Source organism: Nycticebus coucang, chromosome 2 (assembly GCF_027406575.1).
Source record: "Nycticebus coucang isolate mNycCou1 chromosome 2, mNycCou1.pri, whole genome shotgun sequence".
Classification (NCBI taxonomy): Eukaryota; Metazoa; Chordata; class Mammalia; order Primates; family Lorisidae; genus Nycticebus; species Nycticebus coucang.
Window position 1 is genome coordinate 44,872,858 of NC_069781.1, and position 20,578 is coordinate 44,893,435.

The window sequence follows — 20,578 nt, forward strand, 5'->3', positions numbered from 1 at the left end:
GCAACCTCTAGCTCCTGAGCTTAGGCGATTCTCTTGCCTCAGCCTCCCAAGTAGCTGGGACTACAAGCACCCACCACAACACCGGCTATTTTTTATTGCAATTTGGCCGGGACCGGGTTCAAACCCGCCACCTTCGGTATAGGGAGTCGGCACCCTACTCATTGAGCCACAGGCCCCACCCCTAATTTTTCTATTTTTAGTAGAAATAGGGTCTCGCTGTTGCTCAGGCTGGGAAGACAAGGTTTTAGAATCTCAAGAAACCCCCTTACCATTTGGATATCACATACCAAATTTTGCTTTTCAGATATTCCAAAAGTTAAAAAAAATTGCTGGCCTCAGAATTTTAATAAAAGTCTTAGGCATTTAGTGAACTGGTTGCACTGACTTATTAAAGATCTTGAGGCCAGTTACAGTGGCTCACATCTGTAATACTAGTACTCTGGGAGCCCAAAACAGGAGGATTGCTTGATTTCAGGAGTTTAAACCTGAGCAAGAGTAAGACCCCATCTCTACTAAAAATAGAAAAATTAGCTGGGTGATGTGGTGGGCACCTGTAGTCCCAGCTACTTGGGAACCTGAAACAGGAGAATCTCTTGAACTCATGAGTTGGAGGAAGTTGCTATGAGCTACCTACACTGACACCATTGCACTCTATTCCAGGCAACACTAAGACTCTGTCTCAAAAAAAAAAAAATCTTAAATAGATCTAATTCTAACTTTTTTAACTTTTCCCATGTCAGACAGATTATAGCTTACTTCTTCTAGGGAAGATTGAACATAAAAACCAGAGCCTTTTAAGAAAGAACATTCATTCTTTCCTTTGCCCCTTGAACTTGAAAATTACAAGTCTTTTGTCCATATGAGTTATCCTATAGCCCTAAAAAAGACTAAACATTTTCTCTCCTCTTTGATTACCTTTATGTAATTAGGTTATTAGTATTCATGCCTGTAATCCCAGCACTTTGGGAAGCCTAGGCGGTAGGATTGCTTGAGGCCATGTGTTCCAGACCAGCCTGGGCAAGTTGGTGAGACCCCATGTATTAAAAAAGAATAAATTAATGCAGTGTAGTAGTGCACAACTGTAGTCATAACTACTCAGGAAGTTGAGCCAGAAGGATTGCTTGAGCCCAAGAGTTAGAGGTTGTAGTGAGCTATGATTTCATCACTATGCTCCAGTCTGGGCAGCAAAGCAAGACACTGTCCAAAAATAAATAAATAAACTTTCTCAGTGTTGACACTTTAATATATAATTTTTAAAAATACATTATATCTGGCTTGGCGCCTATAGCTCAGCAGCAAGAGCACTAGCCACATATACTGGGACTGCCAAACAACAATGACAACTACAACCAAAAAAGCCAGGCATTGTGGTGGGCGCCTGTAGTCCCAGCTACTTGGGAGGCTGAGGCAAGAAAATTGCTTAAGCCCAAGAGCTGGAGGTTGCTGTGAGCTGTGATGCCATGGCACTCCACTGAGGGCGACATAGTGAGACTATGTCTCAAAAAAAAAAAAAAACATGTCCATCATGCAAATGTACTGATACTTTGACAATAATAGTGTTGTCCTATTATTAAAAATTAAAGCCTATTTATATACATATATCAGACAGAATACCTCAGAGAAAGAAAATCCTTGGACTGAGATGGAAAAAATCAGAGTTTGTGTCCGAAAACGTCCTCTGGGCATGAGAGAATTACGTCGTGGAGAAGTTAATATTATTACTGTAGAAAATGAAGAAACTCTACTTGTGCATGAGAAGAAAGAAGCAGTTGACCTCACCCAATATATTCTTCAGGTATGATATTTTCCTTTTGTGTTATAGAGAACTATAACATAGTTCTCTATGTCCATTTTTTGCTTTTTGTTTGAGTGGTAGCATACACTCAAATCCAGTTTCTGATTTGGGTATTGACATTCATTCCTGATGATACCCTGAATCTTAACTTTTAAAAAACATGGTACAGTGCGGGATACAAAAACATAATTCTTCTGCTCTTTTTTTTTTTTCCTTTTCTGACAGAATCCCACTCTGTCACCTGGGTAGAGTGCCGTGGTATCATCATAGCTCACAGCAACCTCAAATTCCTGGGCTTAAGAGATCCTCCTTCCTCAGCCTCTCAAGTAGCTGGGACTATAGGTGTGTGCCACTATGCCCAGCTAGTTTTTCTATTTTTAGTAGAGGTAAGGTCTCACTCTTGCTAGGCTGGTCTGAACTCCTGAGCTCAGGCAATCTACTTGGCTCAGCCTTCCAGAGTCCTAGGATTACAGGCGTGAGCCACTGTGCCCAGCCAAATCTTCTACTTTTATGCAATGGAGCTGCACCATTTACTTAACATGATTTACGTGAATTTAATTATACATATTCAACCAAACGGGGAAGGAAGGGATAAAAAATTTAAATAATATGGGTCAGCACCTGTATCTCAGGGGTTATGGTGCCTGCCACATACACCAGGGCTGAAAAGTTAAGCACAGCCTGGGCCTGCTAAAACAACAATGACAACTATAATAATAATAAAAAAAAATAGTCAGGCATGGTGGGCACCTGTAGTCCAACTACTTGGGAGGCTGAGGCAAGAGAATTGTGTGAGCCCAAGAGTTTGAGGTTGCTGTGACACCACAGCACTCTACCATAATGAGACTCTGTCTCAAAAAAAAAAAATTTAAGTAATAAAGTGGTTGCTCGGCACCTGTAGCTCAGCAGCCAGGGCGCCAGCCACATACACTGGAACTGGTGGGTTCAAATCCAGTCCGGGCCTGCCAAACAACAGTGACAACTACAACCAAAAAATAGCCAGGTGTTGTGGTTTACTTGGAAGGCTGAGGCAGAGAATCACTTAATGGGCAGCACCTGTGACTCAGTGATTAGGGCACGGGCCCCATATACCATACCAAGGGTGGCGGGTTCAAACCCAGCCCTGGCCAAACTGCAACAAAAAATAGCGGGGCATTGTGGTGCACACCTGTAGTCCCAGCTACTAGAGAGGCTGAAGCAAGAGAATTGCCTAAGCCCAAGAGCTGGAGGTTGCAGTGAGCTGTGACACCACAGTACTCTATTGAGGGCGACAAAATAAGACTCTGTCTCTAAAAAAAAAAGAGAGAGAGAGAAAATCGCTTAAGCCCAAGAGTTTGAGGTTGCTGTGAGCTGTGATGCCACAGAACTCTACCCAGGGCGACAGTTTGAGTATCAAAAATAAATAAATAAATAAATATAATAATAAAGTGGTTGCCAATAGGACCAGTGACTGAACATATGCCCTGGAGTAACTATGAGATGGTCACACAGTTGTTCTCTATTCTTGCTTGCTTCTCACAGTGTGAACTTGTCACTCTGCTGAATTTAATGATGCACAGGGTCTGTTTGAGCAACAAGGCCCCAGATTGCCAGCCAACTGCTAATTTTGATTCTCAACAAACAAATTTTTGGGTTGGTTTATATTTAAATGGTGGAAATTAGACTCTGAGCAGGCCACTTTGCACAGGGTAGATTGCTGTGGGTAAATGTAATGCAGGGATATGATTTCTAACACATAAGGGTTTGTATAAACCCTAGTGGCTCAGACATGTGAAGAATGTTCACTCTCTGTAAGAATGATGATGAAGAGTTCAAGGAAACAATGTTTGCTGTTGAAAGGAACTTATTCCAAGCAGACAGGTACCCTTGCAATAACTCTTCTTTAGTCTTATAAGGAAGCAGCAAACTTCACAGATGGGAGAGAGTCACAATTTAGGTACTCCTAAAATTGTAAAACAATTGTGAATAATCTAAAACAGGATAATCTATCAGATGTTGAGACTTTTGAATTCAGAATTTCTCTATTCTGAATCTGCCTCCTGAAACATTCATACATGTATCATATTCTCTATTTCTTTCTCTGTCAAAATCCAGTGATTGGTATAGAGAAAAAAGTGGCATATATATGTATACTTGTATGGTAGCAATTCACTTTAGTCAACTGAGATCTTACTTTACTGGAATAAATCCTTCAAGCTGAAGTCAAATTGTTAACACCTTCCTCCTCTTTCAAACTTGCATTATTCTTTTTCTTTGGTTACCAAAATTGGGTTTCACCATAACATTCAAAGTCATCCATTGAATACTATCAGTACTAAATTACTAGGCCACTGTACAACCAACCCAATCACTTTAACAGCTTTATTGATTGGTGATCAATGCAGTCTATTAGATCTCAGTGGGAGGTATTTATTTTAAGGATGATCTAAATGACCAATTAGTTGTAATGCCATCCAGTTCCATGGCTACTTATAACCATAGTAATAGCCCTATCCAATCACCATCTACCTAAGACTTCCTTAATGATGCTTCTGTCACAGTAATTCCCTCAAGAAGACAACATCTTATCTTATGTATTTTTCCATTATCGCAAAACACAGTAACCTTACTTTTTTGTCATTACCGTTGGTCAATACTTATTGAATACCCATAGTTTCCCTGGCACTTTCTCTGCTATTTGAACTTTGGACCCTTGCTTTCATAGGTCAAAGTCCTTACGGTCAATACTACAATATAAAAATATTGGGAAGACTTCTCCCCCTCCTTTTTCTTTCCTAAAAGAGAAACAAGAAAAGGGAGGTTCATAGCAAATTGGGTGCTAAGTAAATATTGATCCTAGATTCTTTGGGTTTTATTCATAAATGTATTCAGGAATTAAAACAATAGATTCATATGTCTGCTTATTAATTATTCTCTTATCAAATCTTGTCTTTTTTTTTTTTTGAGACAGAATCTCACTCAGTTGCCCTAGATAGAGTGCCATGGCATCATAGCTCATAGCAACCTCAAACTCTTGGGCTCAAAGTGATTCTCTTGCCTCAGCCTCCCTGGTAGCTGGGACTACAGGTGCCCACCACAACACCTGGCTGGTTTTTCTTTTTTAATAGAGTCAGGGTCTTGCTCTTGCTTAGGCTGTTTTCTAATTCCTGAGCTCAGGCAATCCACCTACCTCACCTCCCAGAGTGCTAGGATTATAGGCGTGAGCCACTGCACATGTCCTCTTTTCAAACCTTATTACCTAAAAAAAGAGGAGGGCAATCTTGTCACCTGGTGAATATGATCATATACAATAGAACCTCCATAGTTGACCACCTCCTTAAATTGATCTAATTTTCATATACCGGATATTCACCACATTTTCCTATCAATGCAGTAGATCTAGCTCTTTATGCTGGCCACCTTCATATGTTGACCAGTTTGTTACCATCACTTGGGTGGTCAACTTCGGAGAGGTTCTACTGTATCTGTATTGTGCTGTTCTACTTAAGCATTAAATTTTATGATAACATAATGAGTAAAAAAACAATGAAACCAAACTGTTTTTATGGGCAGCACCTGTGGCTCAGTCGGTAAGGCGCCAGCCCCATATTCTGAGGGTGGTGGGTTCAAACCCGGCCCCGGCCAAACTCCAACCAAAAAATAGCCGGGCGTTGTGGCCACGACACTCTACTGAGGGCCATAAAGTGAGACTCTGTCTTTACAAAAAAAAAAAAAAAAACCGTTTTTATTTCATTACAATTTCTTAAAGATAAAATATACATATAGAAAGTGTACTGAAATACATCAAAAAGTTGATACTATCTCTGGGGAGCAAGATTTATAGATAATTTGATTTTCTTCTCTATTTTCTATTTCTCTATTCCTAATATTTTGTTCTCTGTTGTAATTTTTAAAAATATTTTATATTTTTAAAATTTTCTACAATCAGCTCTTTTATATAAAAAGGCAAAAACTTTTGTTTCTTTTTGGTTTGTTTTGTTTTAAAAAGGTAAAAACTTTTGAATAGGATAGATTCATCTATATCAAAATCAAAAGGTACAGAAGAGTATAGAGCAAAAAATATCCCTCTAATCCCATTTTCTCCTAGCAACTGGTGTTACCTAGTCTAAGCCTATCTTTCTAAAGATAATCTATAAATACATATTACTTTTATAATCTGAAAAAAATTTATTGAAAAAATAAGCTATGGAATTCTGATCATACCAAAACTAATAAGAGGTTCAAAGTAGGTATTATTCCAATCTCACTGATATGATAGAATGTGGTCAAATAAAAGTATGCAATGAAAGGACTTTATGCATTATATATGTTAACTATAATAATAACCTTTAATGTTTACACATCTTTCATAAAAGATATATATAAAAGAACTAGTTCTTTTAATCAATAAATGCTTTCTCAAGAGCTAAAGTTATTCATGAGCTTTTATGCAAGGAGAGGAAGAATTATTATATGCTCAGTGAAATAAAAGATAACTAAAAAAATTTATGAATGTGGGGCGGTGCGGTGGCTCACACCTATAATCCTAGCACTTGGGAAGCCAAAGTGAGTGGATTGCCTGAGCTCACAGGTTCAAGACAAGCCTGAGCCAGAGCGAGACCCCATCTCTAAAAAAAAAAAAAAAAAGAATAGCCGGGCATTGTGGCAGGTGCCTGTAGTCCCAGGTTCTTGGGAGGCTGAGGCAAGAGAATCGACTCAGCCCAAGAGTTTGAGATTGCTGTGAGCTGTAATGCAACGGCACTCTACCAAGGGTGACCAAGTGAGATTCTGTCTCAAAAAAAAAATATATATATGTAACATTTACTTCTGTTTTTTTCTTATTTTCTTGACAAATACTATATATATCCAAATTTGTAAGTATCTATAGATATGGGGAGGAGTTTGCTTTTAATATCAACTATAAAAACTTATGGTGATGGCTCAGCTCCTGTAGCTCAGTAAGTACGGCATTGGCCACATAACACCAAGGCTGGTTAACAACTGTAACCAAAAATAGCCAGGTGTTATGGTGGGCGCCTGTAGTCCCAGCTACTCGGGAGGCTGAGGCAAGAAAATCACTTAAGCCCAAGAGTTGGAGGTTGCTGTGAGCTGTGATGCTACAGCACTCTACTGAGGGTAACATAGTGAGACTGTCTCAAAAAAAAAAAAACAAAAAAAACTTATGGTGGTATTTGAGGAACAAATTAATTTGTCTTTTTGCTTAGAGACCAAGTATGAGTTAGATGTAAATAATATTCATTAAAACAAGATTTTACAAATACACTTAACTCTTTTTTGTTTTTTTTGAGACAGAGTCTCACTATGTCGCCCTTGGTAGAGTGTTGTAGCGTCACAGCTCACAGCAACCTCAAACTCTTGGGCTTAAGCAATTCTCTTGCCTTAGCCTCCCAAGTAGCTGGGATTATGGGTTGCCCACCACAATGCCTGGCTATTTTTCTGTTGCAGTTGTCATTGTTGCTTAGCTGGCCCGGGGTGGGTTCGAACCCGCCAGTCTCCATGTATGTGGCTGGTGCCATAACCACTGTGCTACAGTCGCTGAGCCTTACTCTTTATTATTATTATTATTATTTTTTTTTTTTTTAAATCAGCCGGAGGCCCCAGCGAGGATCCAATTCCCAACCCCTGGTTTACAAGACCAGTGCTCTAACCACTGAGATATGGAGCCTTAACTCTTTATTATTGACCTGTTTAGTTTACTCTAAATTGTAATGAACTCCCATGTATCTGTCACACAGCTTCAATAGTTATTAACATTTTAGAATTCTTATCACATCTTTCAAAATGCTAAAAGTTTAGAGATTTATTTATTACTCTTCACAAATTCATTATTTCTTACCTGCTAACTTTTGGAAACTTTATATAGCTTATAAATTTGGTTTTATGGTCCCAATTTATTTTTTTGTTTTTATTTTTTTTGCAGTTTTTGGCCGGGGCTGGGTTTGAACCTGCCACCTCTGGCATACGGGCCGGTGCCCTACTCCTTTGAGCCACAGCGCCACCCCCAATTTATTCTCAGGTGATCTAACAGATTTCCATTCTAATATAATACAGTGTACACAGAATGAACCTAGGGTAGAGTGGCCCACAATGAATTGGCCCAAGTTCAGTTTTCTGGATCTGCCCATAAAATTTTTCCTTCATTAGATATTTAGAGGAGGCCAAAAAGGTAGTAGGAAATGAGGCTTTATCTCTCATTCAATTTATATATGGACTGCAGTAATGCTATGGCCAGGCTTTCAATTATTAGGGTTTCTAACTCAGATATAGTTGAGTTGTCAACATGGTAAGCCTGTAAATTAGGCAAATAATTATGGGCTGAATTAATGCTTTCCAGACCCAATTTAGTGGGATTTCCTATCTCCTTTTTCAAATTACCGTGATTTTTTCATTTGGAAGTCACTGTAGACCCTTTTTCTTCCCCACCTCCCTACATCTAGTCAGTTGCGAAATTTCTTTTTCTTTCTTTCTTTCTTTTTTAGAGACTTTGTCTCTAAAAAAAATTCTCTTGCCTCAGCCTCCCGAGTAGCTGGGACCACAGGTGCCCGCCATAATGCCCAGCTATTTTTTCTTTTTTTGTAGAGACAGAGTCTCACTGTACCGCCCTCGGGTAGAGTGCCGTGGCGTCACACGGCTCACAGCAACCTCTAACTCTTGGGCTTACGCGATTCTCTTGCCTCAGCCTCCCGAGCAGCTGGGACTACAGGTGCCCGCCACAACGCCCGGCTATTTTTCTGTTGCAGTTTGGCCGGGGCTGGGTTTGAACCCGCCACCCCCTCGGCATATGGGGCCGGCACCCTACTCACTGAGCCACAGGCGCCACCCATGCCCAGCTATTTTTTTGTTGCAGTTTGGCTGGGGCCAGGTTGGAACCTGCCACCCTGGTATGTAGGATCGGCGCCTTACTGAGCCACAGGCGCCACCCAATTTCTTATACATACATATCTTTATTTCCATTGTCATCATTTAATTTAGACTTTCTTAATCTCATTATTGAATTATTAGTGTCTCTGTTCCCAATCCATTCACAGAGAAAAGCCAGATTAATCTTGCCATAAAATGGCTGAGATCATCCTTGCTCACAAAGTTCTTTACTATTTCCCCACTGTTTACTGGATTAAATATTAGTATTCTGCCCCCTCCCTTAAGACTGGTATCCTCATTATTTATTTATTTTATTTTATTTTATTTTATTTTATTTTGAGACAGAGTCTCATTATGTCATCCTCGGTAGAGTGCTGTGGTGTCACAGCTCACAGCAACCTCCAACTCTTGGGCTTAAGCTATTCTCTTGCCTCAGCCTCCTAAGTAGTTGGGATTACAGGTGCCCACCACAATGCCTGGCTATTTTTGTGTTGCAGTTGTCATTGTTGTTTTGCTGGCCCAGGCCGGTTCAAACCCGCCAGCCTCGGTGCATGTGGTCAGCACCATAACCACTGTGCTATTGCACTGAGCCCTAACATGTTATTTTAACATTCTGTCTCACATTTCTACTTACCAAGGTCCTATATTCTTAATTAAAGTTAATTCCTTATATACTTCCTTGCTTTTTAAATCTTTGTTTACGCTTCCTCTGTGCCTGGAATACCTTCCCTCTATCTTCATCTCAAATTCTTCTTCCCCCATGGCCTTTTTTTTTGAGACAGCCTCAAGCTGTTGCCCTGGGTAGAGTGCTGTGGCATCACAGCTCACAGCAACTTCCAACTCCTGGGCTCAAGGGATTCTCCTGCCTCTGCCTCCCAAGTAGCTTGGACTACTGGCACCCACCACAACGCCTGGCTATTTTTTGGTTGAGCTGTCATTGTTGTTTGGCGGGCCCGGGTTGGATTCGAACCTGCCAGCTCAGGTGTATGTGGCACCTTAGCTGCTTGAGTCACAGGTGCCAAGCCTCAGTATAGTCTTTTTCATAATTAGAATAGAATGTTTTTCCTTTGAAGTCCACATTACTTTATCTTTTTTTTTTTTTGTAGAGACAGAGTCTCACTGTACCGCCCTCGGGTAGAGTGCCGTGTGGCAGCACACGGCTCACAGCAACCTCTAACTCTTGGGCTTCCGCAATTCTCTTGCCTCAGCCTCCCGAGCAGCTGGGACTACAGGCGCCCGCCACAACGCCCGGCTATTTTTTTGTTGCCGTTTGGCCGGGGCTGGGTTTGAACCCGCCACCCTCGGCATATGGGGCCAGCGCCCTACTCACTGAGCTACTGGCGCCGCCCACACATTACTTTATCTTTTAAGGTTCTTCTACTTAGTCATTTTGTATACTTGTATAGATTAACATCTTTAGAGGGTAGGGTAATGTCTATCTTTGAGTCCCTTCAGGTGCTTACTACAATGTGCATGCTATCAGCTGAATAAATGTTTATGAAATGAAAAGTTAAGCCATACTATGTACAAGCTGGGCACAGAGGCACATGCCTATAGTCCTAACTACTCTGGAAGCTGAGGTAGAATATCACTACGGGTCTGAGGCTGCAGTGCTCTATGATCACACCTCTGAATAGGCACTGCACTCCTGCCTGAGCAATATAGAAAGACCCAATGTATTAAAAACTAAAAGTTTGGGGTGGCACCTATGGCTCAGTGGGTTGGGCACTGGCCCCATATACCATGGGTGGTGGGTTCAAACCTGGCCCCGGCCAAACTGCGACAAAATATAGCCAGGCATTGTGGCAGACACCTGTAGTCCCAGCTACTTGGGAGGCTGAGGCAAGAGAATCACCTAAGCCCAGGAGTTGGAGGTTGCTGTGAGCTGTGATGCCACAGCACTCTACCGAAGGTGATAAAGTGAGTCTCCGTCTCTAAAAAAAAAAAAAAAACTAAAGAAAAACTAAAAGTTTAGCTATGTAACCTATGAAATTGAGATCTTCCCCCTAGAACTCCTCTAAAATGTCAAAGATGCTGGCTATAGCTGCGATATGAGGATACCCACCCCCATATAATTCAGTTACTATACTAGACCTGAGGAGGACTGGTTTACTCTTATTACTCATTGATTTATTTCCCTTAAAGGAGAACAAAACTTGTGTGCCTTAATTTTTACATAGTAAGAACATGTCTACAGAGATCTCAAGTTAAAGAAAACCCTGTCATTTAATAAATTTTGATTGCTTATTTATTTCTAAGTTAGTCATGGTTAGTAACTATTATTTAAAAATATAGGCTCGGCACCCGTAGCACAGTGGTTATGGAGCCAGACACATACACTGAGGCTGGTGGGTTCAAACTCAGACTGGGCCAGCTAAACAACAATGACAACTGCCACAAAAGAAAAATAGCCAGGCGTTGTGGTGGGCGCCTGTAGTGCCAGCTACTCAGGAGCCTGAGGCAAGAAAATCGCTTAAGCCCAAGAGTTAGAGGTTGCTGTGAGCTATGACTCCATGGCACTCTACTGAGGGCAACATAGTAAGACTCTGTCTCAAAAAAAAAAAAATGTAGTTGACCTTTAGCTAAAATGTGTTAGCTAGGATAGTAGTGAAAAAAATCCAGAATGTGCCTCTTTATAAAAAAATCAAATTTATTTTTCAGCATGTTTTTTATTTTGATGAAGTCTTTGGTGAGGCATGTACCAATCAGGATGTATACATGAAGACTACTCACCCACTCATTCAGCATATTTTCAATGGGTAAGATAATAATTATTTGCTTCTCTTGTTTTTTATTTTCTGCTTTCTGTAAATCATATTTTTTTTATTTTTTTGAGACAGAGTCTCAAGCTGTCACCCTGGGTAGAGTGCCATGGCATCATAGCTCATAGCAACATCCAACTCAGGCTCAAGCAATCCTCTTGCCTCTGTTTTTCTATTTTTAGTAGAGACGGGATCTCGCTTTTGCTCAGGCTGGTCTTGAATTCGTGAGTTTAAGCAATGCACCCTCTGCGGCCTCCCAGAGTGCTAGGATTACAGTCATGAGCCATCACACCTGGCCTGTGAATCATATATTTATTTATTTATTTTCGAGACAGTCTCACTATGTCGCCCTCAGTAGAGTGCTGTCGCATCACAGCTCACAGCAACGTCCAACTCTTGGACTTAAGTGATTCTCTGCCTCAACCTCCCAAGTAGCTGGGACTACAGGTGCCCACCACAACACCTGGCTATTTTTTGTTGCATCTGTCATTGTTGTTTAGCTGGCCTGGGCCAGGTTCAAACCCGCCAGACTTGGTGTATGTGGCTGGCGCCATAACCATTATGCTACAGGCGCCCAGCCTGTAAATCATATTTTTTGATAAATATCACTTATTCTTTTCATTCTATTTTTTTTAATTAAATGAGTTTATACTTTGATCTAATGAATTGAGGTTAGACTTCTGAAAACATTCAGTGCCTCTGTATGATTTACGAAGCATTCATAAAAAATTTCTTTTTATCCTGATGATACTGTTTCTTGGTGTTTGATAGAAAAAAAATATAAGCTGTCAACAATTAGTTGATCAAATTCCTCAGAATAAAATAGTTTTAAGTGGTTGAAATTAGTCTGAACTTTGATAATAGGAATTATATATTCTAACTATAGTTCAGTTAATTTTTTGTTGGACTAGGATAGATAAATATCATTTATCAACTTTTCACAGATGTATTTTTATTTGAAATTATTAGTCACACTTAATAAATATTGAATGATACATCTGGTAAAGAACTAATAACCAGAATCTACAAAGAACTCAGGCAAATCAGCAAGAAACAACTAAATAATCACATTAAAAAGTGGGCAAAAGGGCTCAGCACCTGTAGCACAATGGTTACAGTGCCAGCTAAATACACTGAAGGTGGCTAGGATTATAGGCATGAGCCACTGCCTTCAAATAAGTTTTATAATTAAAAAAATTGAGTAATAATTTACATAAAGTAAGATGCACAGATTTTAAGTTTTCGGTTTTGATGAGTTATAGTTGTAAATATATAAGTAACCAATACCTGAAACAAAGATATAAAACATTTTCATCACCCTCGAAACTTCTCTTGTGTCCCTTTTTTGTTAATCCCCCAGATTTTATGTAACCACTGACCTGCTTTCTATTAATATAGATTAAAATTGTCTATTCTAGAATGTCACAGAAATAGAATTATTACAACATATATTCTGTTATGCTTTGTGTAATGTTCGGTTTCTTCTGTTTAGCCAAAATTTTTTTATATTAGTACATGTTGTTATGTGCCCTTAGTTTTTCTTGCTGAGTAATATTCCCTTCTATGAATATATCATAATTTGTTCACTTTCCTGTTGAAAGACATTTGGGTTGTTTCCAATTTGGGACCATTATAAGTAAAGCTGCATGAACATTCTTGTACAAGTCTTTTTCTGAGCATGTTTTCATTTACTTTGGGCAAAAACCTAGAAATGGAATTGCTGGGTCATAGGTCAGGTGTGTATATATATAGATATATGTATAGATAGATATATATATATTTTTTTTTTTTGCATTTTTTGGCCGGGCCTGGGCCTGAACCCACCACCCCCGGCATATGGGGCCGGCGCCTTACTCCGTTGAGCCACAGGCGCTGCCCTTTTTTTTTTTTTAAGAGACAGAGTCTCACTTTGTCGCCCTCAGTAGAGTGCTATGGCATCACAGCTCACAGCAACCTCCAGCTCTTGGGCTTAGGCGATTCTCTTGCCTCAGCCTCCCAGGGGGAGGCACCTGTAGTCCCAGCTACTTGGGAGGCTGAGGCAAGAGAATCGCTTAAGCCCAAGAGGTTGAGGTTGCTGTGAGCTGTGATGCAACAGCACTCTAGCAAGGGCAACAGAGTAAGACTCTGTCTCAAAAAAAACAAGTAAGAGAATGGTAAATTAAGTTCATCCATTCTTTAAACTGTAATAAAGTTTTTCATGCCCATATTTGCTGCTTATCCCTAATGTTCAGAAGGTAAGGTAGATATTATTCTTTATTCTCATGCTGCTGAATCTTTTTTTTTCTTTTTCTTTAAGACAGGCTCTTGCGGCTCAGCACCTGTAGCTCAAGTGGCTAGGGCACCAACCACATACACCAGAGCTGGTGGATTAGAATCTAGCCCAGGCCTGCCAAACAACAATGACAACTACAACCAAAAAATAGCCGAATGTTATGGCAGGCACCTGTAGTCCGAGCTACTTGGAAGGCTGAGGCAAGAGAATTACTTAAATCCAACAGTTTGAGGTTGCTGTGAGCTGTGACGCCACGGCACTCTACCCAGGGTGATAGTTTGAGACTCCTTCTCAAAAAAAAAAAGACAGGGTCTTGCCCTGTTACCCAGGATGGAATACAGTGGCACCATCATGCAATCATAGCTTACTACAGCCTCAAATTCCTGGGCTCAAGTGATCCTTCTGCCTCAGTTTCCTAAGTCACTAGGGTTACAGGAATGCAGTGCCATGTCCAGTACTTTTTCTTATTTGTTTTAGTTAGAGACAGGGTCTTATTATGTTACCCAGGCTGGTCTGTAACTCCTGGCTTCAAGTGATCTTGCGGCCTCTTTCCCAGTCACTGAGATTACAGGCAATGAGCCACTGTGCCCAGCTGAATCTTCTATTGTGTGTTCAAATTTTTCTCCTATAATTCTTTTTCTACTGGTGCCTCTGTCAGTGTATTTATAGTACCACAATGCTGGGAGCCAGGATTTAAAAGGCAAGGAGTAAGTGGTCTCTGCTCTAAATAGCTTAAGTCTGATTAGCTGCTATCTCTTGATTCTCACACTTCCATGGTTCATTTGCTTTTTCTTGGTTTACTATCTAGCTTCAAGTCCCTTTCTGTGTATTCATCTCTTTGCCTATCTCCTGCCTCTATTTTTTCTGAAAATAGAGTTGGGTTTGATGTTGACTACTCATAATCCTCAATTGTTATGCAATTGTTATGAATACTAAAAAATATTTCCTTTTATGTAAAATGGAGATACATAATACTGTGTAGGTAATAGTAAATTGACTGGATAATGTATAATTTATCTTTTCTATTGTAAACTGAGCTTAAGAAGGCAATAATGAAAGGAATGATAAAATATAAAACATTCAAAATAATTCATGTCCATGTATAGACTTTTTCTCTTGATAACTTTTATCATTAACCCACATGATTCCTGTTAAAGAGTCTGCATCAGTTACTTGCTACCTAACATTATTCCCTACTTAGCAGTACATAGTTGGGTCCCACAATACTCCAGGAATATCAGTCTTCCATTCCTACAACATACTATAATTGGCAGGCTGGCCTCCCAACTCCTTTATCCACCTCTTATTCTGTAGTTCTTCACATTCATATAGGGTGTGTGCATACATATGTACCCACATGCCAAAATAGTAATTCTCACTTAGAATTATAGGACATCAGGACTGGAAGAATCCAAGTAACATAAATTTACTGATGAAAGTGAAAACTGAAGCCCATAGAAAAGTTAAATAACTTGGCTAAGGATATGTAGTTAATTAATGTCATGGCAGAGACCAGAACCCAAGCTGTTTCCCTCAAGATCTGTTGTGCCTGCCATCACCTCTGCTGCTGTGGCCTCTGCTCACACTATTCCCACTCCACAGTGGAGGTTCTCTGCCTTTCAGCTTCTGCATTCAAGGCCTAGCCCAGTTCCCTACTCTTATGAGCCCTTCATCAAATATTTTGCTTACACTGATTTCACCCTGTCTGAACTTCCTCAGTTAACTATCACCCTGTTTATCATATAATCTTCTATTATTTATTGTATTTATTTTATTATTTCTTTCACCAAATTTACCACTTCAGATTAAGACTAAATCATCTCTGAGATCTTCTAAAGCACCTAACATGGAGTAGGTACTCAGTAAATGCTTATTGGCCAAGTAGTTTCTTTCTTTTTTTTTTTTTTTAATTAGAAGTTTAGTTTATTATACCTAAAACAAGAAGCAGTACAATTAATCAAAATATGTGTTTAAACTATAGACACAATTTTGCCATCTGTACAATAGCTTGTGTAGGCCAGCTGCAAAGAAGCCTGGAGAGCGAGTGATGATGAAATCATGAAAGGTGTTTTCCACAGCATGTTGAGAATGAATATGTTTGCTTGCAAAAAATGGTCCAAAGCCTGAAAGAAGTTTTAGACAGTTGGTGCAAAGTCTACACTTTGAGCAGTGTAGTGGTGAGCAGTGTAGAAGTGTTCCCTTTTCTCCACATCCACGCCAACATCTCTGGTTTGGGGATTTTGTGATATGGACTAATCTTACTGGAGTTAGATGATATCTCAAAGTAGTTTTGATTTGCATTTCTCTGATGATTAAGGATGATGAGCATTTTTTCATATGTCTGTAGGCCGAGCACCTGTCTTCAGAGAAGTTTCTCTTCAAGTCCCTTGCCCAGCCTGAGATGGGATCACTTGTTCTTTTCTTGCTAATATGTTTGAGTTCTCTGTGGATTCTGGTTATTAAACCTTTGTCAGAGTCATAACCTGCAAATATCTTCTCCCATTCTGAGGGCTGTCTGCTTGCTTTACTTACTGTGTTCTTGGCTGTGCAGAAGCTTTTTAGTTTGATAAGGTCCCAGTAGTGTATTTTTGAAGCTGCTTCAATTGCCCAGGGTGTCCTTCTCATAAAATATTCACCCAGGCTGATTTCTTCAAGAGTTTTCCCTGGACTTTCTTCTAGTATTTTTATAGTTTCATGTCTTAAGTTTAAGCCAAGTAGTTTCTTAAAAGTCCTTTCTTCCTTATCTTCCAGAGTTGTCTTACGTCATCTTAACAGTTCTGTAAAAAATTCCTGTAAGGCTGGAAAATATTCTTCTTAGCAAAGTATCTCAGGAATGGAAAAAAAAGTATCCAATGTACTCAGTACTACTATGAAACCAATTTATAATAACTCACACTTGCATATGAAAAATGAAACACAACTTTAGGCTATGATGAAGAAGGAAAGGGGAGGGCGAGGGATGGAGGAGGGGGTGGATAGTAGGGGGACCACAACCATGGAGCACATTGCAAGTACAAGTTGGTTCTATCATGTGTAGATCACAAATGTCCTAATGCTATAATTGGGTAAATGAGATAAAAGCTATGCTGATTAGTATGATGTAAGCACTCCAATTTGTACAAATAATCAACTCACTGAAATGGGCATAAATGTATTTATGATCTATGTACAAAAGACTTAATTAAAAAAAAAGATCATTAAAAAAATAGTTAACACACACACACAAAAAAATTCCTGTAAGAAAACTTGTACACTGGTTCAAGATTGTTAATTCATTTTCCTATGTTCTTATAGTGGAAAGCCCTCCACTCCTTAAAGGATTTTTATGTTTATAGCTGAATTTTATCAAGGATCTATATTTCTACCTGACTTTATCATTAAAAATTTATGTTTGGGGCGGCACCTGAGGCTCAAAGGGGTAGGGCACTGGTCCCATATGCTGGAGGTGGCAGGTTCAAACCCAGCCCTGGCCAAAACCACACACACACACACAAAAAAAAAAGAAATTAAAAGCATAGCATACCATTAAAAAAAAATTTATGTGTGGATTAGCACTTCTCTTAATATGCATAAGTAATACAAAGTATTCTTTCCCCAGAGGCAATGCCACTTGCTTTGCATATGGACAGACAGGTGCTGGAAAGACCTACACCATGATAGGAACTCATCAGAACCCGGGACTGTATGCTCTGGCTGCCAAAGATATCTTCAAGCAATTAGAGATATCACAGCCAAGAAAGCATCTCTTTGTCTGGATCAGCTTCTATGAAATCTACTGTGGACAGCTTTATGACCTCCTAAATAGAAGAAAAAGGTACTAAATATGAGTGGGAAGCATAAATCTGTTTATCACTGTTTCAAGCCAGAGTCTCAAAGAATCACTGAATCATGGGCTTTAATGAGAAGTGTACATTTGTATACTTTTGTGAAACAAGAGTCTGTTGCATCAGGTACCTATTTTTTAAACTCAGTTCAGCTACAAAAATGTAAATCAGCCTTCCATTAATGTTTTTTTAAGTATCCTAATGTCTATCAAAAGACTTTCTCTTTTATTTTGGTCTGTGAATAAAGTCATAATTTCACAATCAGGATATTAATATATACTTAAATCCTTTCCTATTCTTTTGACCTATTACACTGGAAGAACTATATTTCACACTTTATCTTATTTTTCCTCTCAATAATCTTAAGGTAAACTCAGTGATAATTTTTGAAATCAACAAAAAGAAAATAAAATCTTTTTTCTTCACATTAGAATTTTAGGTTTAATTATTAGGCTTAATAAGAGCTCTTATGGTAATTTAGAAAGGTGTTCAGTAACTCTGCTTTTAAACCTCTGATATTTTTCTGACATAAAGTTTTGTCTAGGTTAACAGATGATTTACAGTAAGTAGGAGGCAACAAAGTTATGGAGTACTGACTGGAAGAATAGGGAGGTGAGAGGGAGCAGGAGAGGTGGAAGGATTAAAGGTTGTCATAACAGCATTCAAACCATGGGAGGCTGAGGCAGGAGGATTGTTTGAGCCCAGGAGTCAGAGGTTACAGTGAACTATGATGAAACCATTGCACTCTAGCTTGGGCAACAGAGCAAGACCTTATCTCAAAAAAGAAAGGAATGCACAAACCTGAGACATGAAGAGAAAAAAGTGAGTTGAGGCTGAGCACGGTCAAAGGCTGGGGAAACCCAGTTAGCTTGAGATTATTCCCCCAGCAAAGGCATCCAAGCTTATTTCTACGGAGGTTCATTCCTGACACAACTGTCAAATAAAGGAGAGTACTACTCTGGGAATACTTGGGAGAAGAGTTAGCTTAATCACAGCTTCTTATTAGGAGCCATTTTCTCTCTCCATTGGGAGGTCTTTCTAGTGAGAATGCCCAAGGGGAGCCCAGGGCTAGGATCCCCTGGATGATATGCATAGCAGCAATTAGGCAGTAAGGAAGACAGTGAGGAGGGCACTGGTAGCAGTGAGGTAGGAAGGGGCAATGGGGGCACAGGTACAGAAGACATCTGGAGCCCAGACATGGAGCAGAACTTCCAGGAGGCCCTGGCCATCCACCTGCCCTGCAGCAACCGGACATCTTGTCTGATGAAGGCAAGATGTGTAGTTATAATGAATTGGTTTCCCACTTTATTAAGTTGAGAACAGGGAAGACCCAAACTTGAAAACAGGTTTCTAATTACATCTAGGTTTTGGCCTCCAGTCCAAGTTAAAGGACCAAGTTTCTTTTTTTTTTTTAAAGATAGAGTTTCATTTTGTCACCCTCGTTAGAGTGCAGTGGCGTCACAGCTCACAGCAACCTCCAGCTCTTTGGCTTAGGCGATTCTCTTGCCTCAGCCTCCCAAGTAGCTGGGACTACCGGCACCCCACAACGCCTGGCTATTTTTTTGTTGCAGTTTGGCTGGGACTGTGTTTGACCCTGCCACCCTCAGTTTATGGGGCCAGCACCCTATTCACTGAGCCACAGGCACTGCCCAAAGACCAAGTTTCTAAGGACAAAGCTTTCTAGACAATGGCTGATTCCTCTAGGCCTCAGTCCTCTGAACTTTTCTGGTTTTGGTCCCAGGGCTCTGGGCTCCCATGGAATGTTCCAGATGTGAAAACATTCTCACAGACACCATTATTCTGGTCACTGACCCTCTCATCTACTGACTTTCCAGGGTATGAGCACCTCCAAACCTTCTCAGTCCTGCCTCCACCTGCTCTATTTCCCCTAGCCTTGCAGGATTGACCTCTGAGCACTACCCTCTTTTCAGCTGGTGGAGTTCTCAGTCTTTGTGGAACTGCCGGAGGCACCTGTTTGTACACCAGTCAGCACTGCCCAAGCCCCAGAGTGCCTCCCTTGAGAGTGTGGCAGATCCTGCAGCAAATTCCTGAGAAAAAGGGGTGGTCTGCAAGAGCTGTGTAATTTTGGGGCCCTTACGATGCTGTCAAGTTCTGCTAGACCTAAACTGAGGCCCAAGTGGTGAGGAGGCAGGGGCAGCAACAGTAGCGGTGCCTTCTGTGGAGTAAGCAGCCAGTACAACAGCCTGGAGCACGTGACCCTCATTTCTTCCTCCACAGTTGCTTCTTTGGCAAGCAGGTGGTGGAAAAAGTAGATACAAAATGGGTTTAGCGGGCGGCGCCTGTGGCTCAAAGGAATAGGGTGCCAGCCCCATATGCCAGAGGTGGCGGGTTCAAACCCAGCCCTGGCCAAAAACTGCCAAAAAAAAAAAAAAAACGGATTTAGCTGGAGGATAAGAGATTTACTACCCTATGCGCGGCTACCTAATAAAATTCTTTTTTTTTTGGAGACAGAGTCTCACTTTGTCACCTTCCATTGAGTGCTGTAGTGTCATAGCTCACAGCAACCTCAAACTCTTAGGCTCAAGTGATTCTTTTGCTTCAGCCTCCCAAGTAGCTGGGGCTACAGGTGCCTGGTTATTTTTAGAGATAGGGTCTTGCTCTCACTCAGGCTGGTCTCAAACCTGTGAGGCAATCCACCCCCCTCAGCCTTCCAGAGTGCTAGGATATAGGCTTGAGCCACTGTGCCTAGCACCCTAATGAAATTCTTGCACAAGTTGTGGCAGCTGCCAAGAGATACATGATGATACATCCTGGAGAACATCACTATCCTCTAGGTTTTAACAGAGACATTCAAGAATTGCTCTTCTACACTGCCTATGTCTTCAAGATCTCCACCAGTGAGTGTGGAGCACAGCACCACATTTGCCACCTAGTCAGACACTATAGGGAGACCCCAAAACTGGCCTGTTCCTGGAATATCCTCCTCTCAGGAAGGACTTTTCAACTGTCCTCATGCTTTTTATTTATTTTATTTATTTTGAGACAAGAGTCTTGCTCTTTTGTTCCGGGTAGAATATAGTTGTGTCAGCATAGCTCACTGCAA

At 40.4% G+C, this 20,578-nt stretch overlaps 1 protein-coding gene across 1 annotated transcript in view; it reads left to right on the plus strand.

Moving 5' to 3' along the window:
• Positions 1 to 1,740: 1,740 nt before the first annotated feature.
• The window catches only part of KIF24 (kinesin family member 24), a 58,332-nt gene continuing 39,494 nt past the window's right edge, over positions 1,741 to 20,578 (plus strand). The window contains exons 1-2 of the mRNA XM_053570387.1: positions 1,741 to 1,795; positions 17,289 to 17,504. Of these exons, the coding sequence (XP_053426362.1) occupies positions 1,752 to 1,795; positions 17,289 to 17,504 (260 nt within the window). The 5' untranslated portion in view covers positions 1,741 to 1,751. The remainder of the gene's footprint in view (positions 1,796 to 17,288; positions 17,505 to 20,578) is intronic.